This window comes from Nymphaea colorata, chromosome 13 (assembly GCF_008831285.2).
Source record: "Nymphaea colorata isolate Beijing-Zhang1983 chromosome 13, ASM883128v2, whole genome shotgun sequence".
NCBI lineage: Eukaryota > Viridiplantae > Streptophyta > Magnoliopsida > Nymphaeales > Nymphaeaceae > Nymphaea > Nymphaea colorata.
The window spans coordinates 13,162,934-13,173,557 of NC_045150.1; the positions used below are offsets into that span (position 1 = coordinate 13,162,934).

Genomic DNA, 10,624 nt, shown 5'->3' on the forward strand with positions numbered 1-10,624 from the left:
TTATGAGATATTTGTGACAATGGTCTTGGTCCTTTTATCTATGGTTTTGACAATGGACAATATGCAATATTGTCGTAAAGTCTAGTTCGTATAAACAAACTTTTCCTTAACATTCATTTAGTTAGCGGCAACCCGGGGTAATAAATCAACCATCAGGTCTTGATAAAATGAGTAGAATGTCCTTGTTAAAGTGATAAAATGAAAAAAGAAGGCAAGATGTGGACCACCTCCATGATGTCGTTTTCTTTGCTTTGGAGGCCTTGACTTAATTGAGGTAGGTGGCTGGTGCGGAGGTAATCATAGAAGGTCCTTACCATTGGCAATGTTCTAAGGGGGAGGGCGGCTCGTATTTCCACATTCGGCCACACCCGATGTTCTCTTTCTGTTTTTGATCAGTTGTGGCACGCTTTCTCATTGTTTCTTTGGGAACATTCTAATCTATTTCCCAATCGGACACAATGGAGGGGGCTACTGAAGAGAAAGGCGTCTGCTTTCATGGTTGTGGTGCCGATGGAACAGAGGGATCCTGGCAAGCTTCTCAAGGAGACGATGGACAGAAATTTGATGTTTTCTTAAGTTTTAGAGGGGCCGACACTCGCAAGGGATTCATTGGCCATCTTTATGATGCCTTGGTAACAAGGGGCATCTCTACTTTCATAGATAACGTGAATTTGGAGAAAGGTGAAAGCGTGAATAACTTTTCTGGGTATATAGAAAGGTCGAGGATGTTTGTGGCCATCATCTCTAAGGGTTAGCTGATTCCAAGTCGTGTTTGAGAGAGATTACCAAGATGGTGGAGTACAGGAGGGCGGACCGAAGGAGGCTCTGTAAATCAGCCCAAATTCGAGAATACAAATGCTTCAAGAGATACACTCTTGAAGATCCCAACAACTTCAATAGATAATGCAAAGCCAAACCTCAAACTTGAGGAGAAGATACCAAATATATTAAACTCAAGAGAAGAATACACAAGAGAGGCCAAAAAGCCTTCAAAGAACAAAGGTCCCAAGTGCCCTATTTATAGAGGAAGTATATAAGAAAGGAGGAAGAAAAGAGGAAGAGGAAGTGGCTGTTGGGGCTCCCAACAGCTACTTCCTTTCTTAATAAAAAAAGGAAAAGAAAAAGGTTTAGAAAAAGGCATGAAAAATAAAGACAAAATAAATACAAAAAGTTACAAAAAGTCCTATGCATACACACATACATTTATATATACAAATCATACATCAAACTGCTAGGAGTTTAAGATATATGATAGTAGATACAAAAACATGTATGTATACTTACATTATAAATTCTAACACCCCCCTCAAACTTACGGTGTAATCACCGAAAGTTTGCCAAGAAGAAACTGGAATCTTGCGGAAGCCAGTGCTTTGGTGAAGAAATCTCCAAGTTGATATTCAGAAGGGACAAAAGATAGATCAATTGTTCGGCTAAGATATTCCTCTCTCACATAGTGACAATCCATTTCAATATGTTTTGTCCTTTCATGAAAAGTGTGATTGCTAGCAATATAGATGGCACTTTTGTTGTCGCAGCAGAGCTTGGTGGCTTCATTGAGGTCAATTCCAATGTCCTTCAATAAGCTTTTCAACCATACAATCTCCATGGTGGTGGTAGCCATTGCACGATACTCTGCTTCAGTTGAAGATAAAGAGACTTTATGTTGTTTTTTGCATCTCCATGAAATGAGAGAGTCACCTAGAAAAACACAAAAACCGGTGGTGGAATGCCTATTATTAGGATCTCCACCCCAATCAGCATCAGTATAAGCAATCATATTCAAGTTTGATGAGGAGGATAGAAAAAGTCCCTTAGTGATAGTGTGTTTGACATATCGAACAATCCTCAATGCAGCTCCCATGTGTAATGAAGTGGGTCTTTGTTGAAACTGACTTATAACATGTACAGCCTGTGATATGTTAAGCCTTGTGATGGATAAATATGTGAGAGCTCCCACCAATTGACGAAAGGGGGTGGGATTTTCTAGAATTTCTCCATCATCAATCTTCATCTTTACTCCTAAAGCTTCAGGAGTGTCCACTACCTTGTCATCAGTGATTCCTGATCTGCTTATAATGTTATTGGCAAACTTCATTTGTGAGAGCAAGTATCCTCTTCTACTATAAGCAACTTCAATACCAAGGAAATATGTTAGTTTACCCAAATCAGTCATTTCAAATTCATTCTTAAGGAAAGTTTTTACCTGCATAATTCCGTTGGCATCATTACCTGTAATAATCATATCATCTACATATAAAAGCAACACAATTGTACCTATAGTTGTCTTTTTAACAAACATAGCTGTGTCAGAAAAACATGATTTAAAACCTTGTTTAAACATAACATTGCTAAACATATCAAACCAAGCTTTTGGAGCTTGTTTCAAACCATACAATGCCTTTCTGAGATAAAGAACTTTGCCTTTAGGTACATCTATCCCAGGGAGTGAGTCTATGTATACCTCCTCATTTAAGTAACCATTCAAAAAATCATTTTTGACATCCAATTGATATATGGACCATTGTTTAATAGAAGCACAGCAATAAGAGCTCTAACAGAGTCATACGAGCGACAGGGGCAAAAGTTTCTTCGTAATCAATCCCATATTCTTGGGCATATCCTTTGGCAACAAGTCTAGCTTTATACCTTTCAATAGATCCATCACTTCTAGTTTTGATTTTGTAAACCCACCTACTATTGTCTTTTTCCCGATAGGAAGAGACACAATGTCCCAAGTTTTATTATCATCAAGGGCTTTAAGTTCATTGTTCATGGCTTCAACCCAAAGTGGGTTAGTTTTGGCTTCAACATAGGATGAAGGTTCATCAAGAGAGTGAATAGCTAATAAGCAAGCTCTATGTTTTGGAGAAAAAGACTCGTAGGAGACAAATTTTTGAGGTGGATGAATATCTCTTTCAGATCTCCTAAGAGTAGGTTGAGACTCTTGGATGTTTTGTTGAGACCTTCTCTCATAAACTATTACATCCCTTGGTGGTGGTCTATTAAAAGAAGTGCTATCAACCTCATTTAGAGCATCATCGTATGAAGAGTGCAAAACATCATCATCATCATTATCATAATCATCATCTTTTATCCATAAAAAGGAATATTCATCTTCATGCTTGGGTTTATTTTCATTAAAGCCATTTTCTTCTTCTAAAAAAATCACATTTCTAGAAACATAGACCTTATCTTTTTCAATATCATAGCATCTATATCCTTTTTGAGTTTCGGAATAGCCAATAAAGACACATTGAATAGCCCTAGATGAAAGTTTATCATTTTTGTCATTTAAAATATAACATTTGCAACCAAAGACTTTGAATCTTTTATAAATTGGCTCCAAATTAAAAAGTTTTTGAAAAGGTGAAATATTTTCTAAAATTTTAGAGGGCATTCTATTAATCAAGTAAATTGATGTAAGAATTGCTTCAGCCCAAAAATTTTTTGGAACATTTTTTGATATAAGGAGAGCTCTTGTTGTTTCAAGAATATGTCTATGTTTTCTTTCGGCGATTCCGTTTTGTTTGGGGGTTTTGGGACAAGACTTTTGGTGTATAACTCCCTTTTCCTTTAGGAATTCTTCGAATTCATTGGAAATGAATTCTCCTCCGGAATCACTTCTAAAAATTTTAAGGTTTGCATCAAATTGAGTTTTGATCATGTTGTAAAAGTTTTTGAAATTCAAAAAGACTTCCGATTTGCGTTTAAGAAAGTAAACCCAAGCATAACGAGAGTAATCATCTACAAAAATGACATAATAAAGTAAACCACCTTTAGACATAATAGGAGCGGGACCCCATACATCCGAATGCACTAATTCAAAAGGTGCTTTTGCAACAAAATTTCTATTTCCAAAAGGTAAAGCCTTAATTTTGGCTTTAATACAATCATCACATGAGATCATTTCTTTACATTTCTCTTCCAAAAAAGGGATACAAGACATTTTTCCTAAACTTGAATGTCCAAGTCTTTGATGCCAAATTTGGATGTCACTCTTCTTGACTACATTGCAAGTTGGGTTGGAAAGATCCAAATAATCAACATAGTAGAGATCATCTTTCCTAGAACCTTCCCCAATCGTCTTCTTGGAAAGATGGTCCTGTATCAAAAAATTATTTTGTGAGAAGACAATATCACATCCATGATTTGTTATTTGAGAAACCGACAAGAGATTTAAGTTAAGTTTGGGAATGAATCTAACTTTTGGTATTTTGAAAACTTTTGAAGCAAAATTTTGATCAATATTCCCAACACATCTGATTTCAAGAGGAGTTCCATCGGCGGTTTTAACAAAAGGGCACGATTCCTCCTTAGTGCATTCGGTAAGTAATGAACTACAAGGGGTCATATGAAAAGAAGCTCCAGAATCAAGAATCCAAGAGTACTTACTTGAAGATGTAGATGCTATCGTTGCTTCGGAAGTTGGAGAAGTCCATTTCCCTTTGAGTAGTGGTTGAAGAGCATCAATAAGCTTGTCTAGGTCAAATCGATTGCTTTCTTCATACATTGTCCCAGCCACACTTGTCTTTTTGTCAAATCTCCTCAATTTAGGACACCTAGGTTTAGTGTGTCCTTCTTCTTGACAATGGAAACATATAATCTTCTTGTTGCCATTATTCTCATAATTTCGATTAAAATGAGGAGGTCTATAAGTTCTCATATGAGCGCCGGGTCTTGAAGTAGCAAGGACACTTTCACTCTTTTCTTTACAAAAATTGAGTCTATTCTCCTCCATTTGAAGCTCGGCTATGGCTTCATTCATAGATGGCACCTTATGTCTATGAAGCAAGGAAGTTTTGACTCCATCATATTCCGGTCTAAGACCAAGAATGAATTTATAAAATTTTTCCCTTTGGATTTGTTTTTCCCTCACTCCAATGTCTCTTGGATCATACCATTCGGGTTCAAATAGGGCAAGTTCTTCCCATAATTGCTCCATTTCTCCAACGTATTGCTTAATGGACTTATCCCCTTGTTGGAGACTTGCAATCTTCATTTGAAGATTGCACATGTAAGCCACATCTTTCATAGTGTCGGTTTTCTTGAGGAAATCCCAAACATCATGAGCAAAATTATGTTTTGCTATTTGGCCCATAGTTGTAGTATCAACACAAGCAATAATCCAAGTGATAATCTTGTGATGTCCTATCTTCCACTCTTCCCATTTTCTCTCGTATTCACTCATGACCTTGTCTTTTTCCACTCCATCTAGTTCTTGGGCTTTACCATCTATGGTTTTGGTTAGGACTAATTGAGGTTCACTTTTAGATCCATCAACAAGTCCCCATAAGCCTTTACTTCTAATGAAATGTTCCATAGTTTTTGCCCAAGAAACATAGTTTGATGAAGTAAGTTTAGGGAGAGGAGTAGAAGAATTTCTTTCATCCATAATGTGTACCTTGTAGAGGAGACGTTGAGGTAGTGCTAGGATGAAAAACAGCCACAAAAAAAAAGAAGCTTTTGATGTGCCAAAAACTGCTTCAATCTTCACCTCAAGGAAGCTTGATCCCGTCACAAATATCACCAAAAGAGGTCAGCAAACAAAACCCTCTTGTGTTTGAGTTAAATGACAGCCGACAATACATCGAACACTTGGAGTGCTTCACAGCTCCAAAGAAAGAGTAATAGCTGAATCTTCAAGTCTTGAAAAAAAAAACAGCACGACAAGGAGCCACAACCTTGCCCTGATACCATGTAAATCAGCCCAAATTCGAGAATACAAATGCTTCAAGAGATACACTCTTGAAGATCCCAACAACTTCAATAGATAATGCAAAGCCAAACCTCAAACTTGAGGAGAAGATACCAAATATATTAATCTCAAGAGAAGAATACACAAGAGAGGCCAAAAAGCCTTCAAAGAACAAAGGTCCCAAGTGCCCTATTTATAGAGGAAGTATATAAGAAAGGAGGAAGAAAAGAGGAAGAGGAAGTGGCTGTTGGGGCTCCCAACAGCTAGATTTCTAGCCGTTGGGAACTCCCAACAGCTACTTCCTTTCTTAATAAAAAAAGGAAAAGAAAAAGGTTTAGAAAAAGGCATGAAAAATAAAGACAAAATAAATACAAAAAGTTACAAAAAGTCCTATGCATACACACATACATTTATATATACAAATCATACATCAAACTGCTAGGAGTTTAAGATATATGATAGTAGATACAAAAACATGTATGTATACTTATATTATAAATTCTAACAGGCTCATCATTCCTGTATTCTTCGGTGTCGAACCTTCCGTTGTTGAGAAGCAGGAAGGTCTCTTTCTGCCAGCGTTCCAGAAGCATGAAAAAAATGAGAAGCTAAAGGAAGAGATGAGCAACTGGAAAAATGTTTTGCGTGAGGTTGGAAAGATATTGGGGTTCAACCTAAAGGATGCAAATGAGTATGCTCTCAGCCAACTCTAGTTTTTAGACTAGGTTCCATTTCCTGTTGAAATTTCTGACCCGGTGTAAACGACAATGAGCTTTGTTCATCGCCGTGCCCATCTCTCCTTGGGGTCTCTTACTCTGAACAAGGTTTAATTTTCATTACAGCAAGAATCCAGGCCTACCCGTCTCATCTTATCATTGAGATAATATCTTTTTTTTTTTTTTTTCATTCTAGCAACTAAGAAAACTTTACAAGATCTGTCACACACACACACACACACACACACACACACACACACAGATATATATATATATATATATATATAAGAGAGGGAGAGGGAAAAATTATTTGGTTTGTTTGGCTTTCACTCTCTGTAAATAATGAAGTATATTTAAGAATTACGTCTCCTCTTATTTATAACCAATTATTAGATTGAATGTTCTAGATGTTTTTAGCAAAAATAAAATATCTGATTTTATTGATAAGTTCATAAGAGCAAGTTTTGGATTTGGTTTCAGAGTCTTGAACTAATAACCCGTCGTGCACTAAAGTAATTACTATTGAATTTTCAGAACTTAGTTTTCAGTCACAATAAATATTTAATTTTTTGATAAATCCATAAAAAATATTTTTGCTATTTTTTTTTCACATTGCATTAAGTTGATCACCTTTGATCGCTGTGCGTAGGTGGGTTTGCGTAGAGGATTTGTCATGTAAGAAAGCATCAGAATAATTTTAATAAGCAATCCATGTGTAAATAACGCGAGGATTGCTTTATTTTGATAAATACTCAAAATGTTGTTTATGTTCTCAACTTTTTCATAAACCTACGCAGTACTTACTCGAGCTCTCCCCTCAGTCTCGAACCCCAAACACACCCACACCAACACACACACACACACACATATAACATATATATATATATATATATATATATATATATATATATATATATATATATATCATAATCACGAAAAATGCAGTTTTTTCAAAAAATGCGATAAATTAATTAGCTGTATAAAACTAAAAAATGCATTTTTTTGAAAAAACGTTAAAAACGAAAAAAACACGTTCTTTCATTTTTTTATTTTTTAATTCCAAACAGTTTTTTTATTTTTTATTTTTTATTTGTTGCAAATCTACTTATCTTTTGATGTTTGTGTTATTAGTTTTTCACTTATTTAATTTTTTCTTCATTTTTAGTTTTTTTTACATTTTTAAAAATTTATTATATTTTTATCATTTTTTTCAAGCTCGCCATGTTATACTCGAGAAAAACCTTATCAGACATTATTTATGGCTATGACGTATATATATATATATATATATATATATATAATAATATATATATATATATATAATAATGTTGTTCTTTCCTTTTAAAATTATTTCAATATTTAGCTTCAGTAAAATCGGACTCGTATGGATGAACTTTCTTTCACTAATTATTGGTGGCCTATTATTTATTAATTCATTGTAGGCACGAAACAGATCTTATAAAGTGCATTTTGAAAAGGATTATGGAGGAAGTGAACCCTAAATACCAGCTCATGTGCGCTATCCTACATATCTTAATTCTTGCGTAAATGAGGTGATCGAACGGTTGGATAGGAAAGTTAGAATGGTTGGGATTTGTGGGATAGGCGGCATCGGGAAGACAACCCTTGCCAAAGCAGTCTACAACAGATTATTAAAGCAGCACAATGAGAACTGTTCCAGTTTCGAGAACTGTTCCAGCTTCGAGAAGTGCAGCTTCCTTGCAAATGTCCGCGAAGTATCAAAGCAGAAGAGTGGAATCGTTCGCTTGCAAGAGTAGCTGCTTCGTGATGTCCTTAGATTAGAAATGCAAATAAACGACAAGGACGACAGCATCACCAAGATCAGAAATAGAATTGGAGACATGAAAGTGCTTGTAGTTCTCGACGATGTTGATCATAAAGACCAGCTCGATGCGCTGGTCGGCAGCCAGTCAGGTTGGTTCAGTGGCGAAAGCATAACCATTGTCACTTGTAGAGATGAAAGCATCTCCAAGGGACGACAGAAGGTCATCTATATGGTTCTGGAATTGGATCCTGCCCAATCGCTTAAACTTTTCAGTCAGCATGCGTTTAAGCAACCCGAGCCAAAATCAGATTGGAGAGGTGAATTGTCGAAGAAAGTTGTGTCAATTTCTGGTGGGATACCTCTGTGCCTCCATATATTTGGGAGCCTCTTCTCTGACAATAAATCCATTGAAGGATGGGAGTCGAAGCTGGAGCAATTAAAACGGGATCAAAATGAAGAAGTCCATGTTAGGTTAAAAATAAGCTATGACAGCCTTGATACTAAAAAACAGCGGATATTCTTGGACATAGCATGTTTTCTTATTGGTTGGGAGGATTGGGAGCAAGCTTACCCAGGGGAGTTGGAGAGATGGGAAGTGAGGAAAGAAAAGAAACAATACGCAATGCTCATGTGGGAAGGTTCCAGACTTTACCCAACTGATGCAATTGAAGAGTTGCAGTGTAAATTTCTAATCAGCATAAATGATGAGCATGGCACCTTTGAAATGCATGATCAAATACTAGACATGGGAAGAAATATTGTCAAGCAGGAGCCGGTGGCAACCAGGTTTTGGAAAAATAACGAAACATCGCAAATGCTTCAACGAACAAAGGTAAGTGTGAGCTTCTACACGAACAAAGGTAGACTCCGATAGCTGATCTCCTATTCCTTATGATAGTTTGCATAAAGCTCTAAATCTAAATTGTACCTTCTTTTGGCTGAAAGCTTTAGCAGAAATCATGCGACATCACTTGGAGTGCTTCGACGTTTTCATTTTATCAAGGAGCTCATTTTTCTTCTTTCTTTCTGGTGATCTTTCCTACCTCAGGGAACAGAGAAGGTTGAAGCCATAACTTTCCACCGTCACGACGGGCAGCATAATATTCCACCTTTGAACAAGATATCTTTTAGAAACATGGATGAGCTGATAATACTTGATACAAGCTGCGTCAGGATGGAGGGCTCGTATCAGGATCTACCCAAATCATTGAAGTTCCTAAGGTGGTGGCAGTGTCCATTGAAATCATTGCCGATCATCGACTTCGATGTTATGAACATTGTAGTGGTCGACCTGACAGAGAGCATCATAGAGGAGTTTCTAGGTCCAAGTGTGACTAACACGTGGTTTTTTCGTTACCTCCACCCCCAAGAGGTGAACTACTCGCGGACGTTCAGCCAATTGAAAGTGCTTATTCTCAAGAATTGCCAGAACCTCAAGAGCTCCCCTGATTTTAGGCTGATTCCAAACGCAACCAAATTGGTATTTGAAGGGTGCACCAACTTGGGTCGAGTCCACGAATCGATCGGCGATCTCCAAAGGTTGGCGCGCTTGAACTTGGGAAACTGTCGTTCTCTAAATAAAACACCTGATAGCATCTGTCGCCTAAGTTCTTTGGAGAAGCTCGTCCTGAGAGGGTGTTGGTCACTACAGGAACTACCAGAAGAGATTGGCAGGTTGACGTCTTTAAAGGTGCTCCAATTAGGCCCAGGGGATATGCAAAGACTTCCGGAGTTTGTTGGCCTGTTGACAAACCTGCAGGAGTTGGAAGCCATCCTTTGCGATTTGAAGACAATCCCAGACATTTCAAATTTGCAAGCCCTGCGACGTTTAAGTCTGAGCGGATGCTTCCAGCTGATGGATGTTCCTGGCCTTAGCAAACTGAGACGCCTATAGTCCCTATTTCTCGACGGCTGTCGAGCACTAAGGGACATGAATGACACGATGAAGGTAACTTCTTTAGTATCGTTTTCATATCCTTCTTGCTGGCCTGCATTCTGTTTTATCGACCAGAATAAAGTAGAGTAAAAAGTAAAATTCTTTTTTTTTTTCTCTGGGGTCGTCTTATTAATACCTTGGCTTGGACTGCTTTGTTGGTCAGTTCACTTGAATTCTGTACATGTACATTGGCTGATTAGCAGTGGCGGAGCCAGAAAAATTTGGCTGGCGGGGGGCACTTATTTAAAATACTCAAAGCTAGAGGGGGACTTAACTTATTAAAAATACTCAAAGCTAGTGGGGGACTTATATATATATATATATATATATATGGATAAATATTTAAGATTCTTACTTAAAAATAAAGAATTTTTAAGAGACTGACACATCTTCAAACTTAAATATCTTATTGGGAGGAAGAAAAAAAATAAAAAACGGCATAGTCCGGACAAGGCCTAAAAAGCCTAAATCGAACAGCTAAAACGCTA

General features: G+C 37.1%; 2 protein-coding genes across 2 annotated transcripts; both read left to right on the top strand.

Moving 5' to 3' along the window:
• Positions 1-458: 458 nt before the first annotated feature.
• Positions 459-6,411, top strand: LOC126410662 (disease resistance protein Roq1-like). The gene is made up of 2 exons (XM_050081120.1): positions 459-706; positions 6,207-6,411. Exons 1-2 carry the CDS (start codon positions 459-461, stop codon positions 6,409-6,411), a joined length of 453 nt encoding a protein of 150 aa, XP_049937077.1.
• A 1,808-nt stretch (positions 6,412-8,219) lies between these two features.
• On the top strand, positions 8,220-10,094 carry LOC126410663 (disease resistance protein Roq1-like). The gene is made up of 2 exons (XM_050081121.1): positions 8,220-9,032; positions 9,249-10,094. The coding sequence occupies exons 1-2, from the start codon at positions 8,220-8,222 to the stop codon at positions 10,092-10,094; spliced, it is 1,659 nt and encodes a 552-aa protein (XP_049937078.1).
• Positions 10,095-10,624: the final 530 nt, after the last annotated feature.

Coding starts and splice junctions, on each gene's coding strand:
- LOC126410662 (XM_050081120.1), top strand. CDS start 459: ATGGAGGGGGCTACTGAAGAGAAAGGCGTCTGCTTTCATGGTTGTGGT. Junction 707..6,206: donor AGCGTGAATAACTTTTCTGG/GTATATAGAAAG, acceptor AAATTCTAACAG/GCTCATCATTCCTGTATTCT.
- LOC126410663 (XM_050081121.1), top strand. CDS start 8,220: ATGCAAATAAACGACAAGGACGACAGCATCACCAAGATCAGAAATAGA. Junction 9,033..9,248: donor AAATGCTTCAACGAACAAAG/GTAAGTGTGAGC, acceptor TTCCTACCTCAG/GGAACAGAGAAGGTTGAAGC.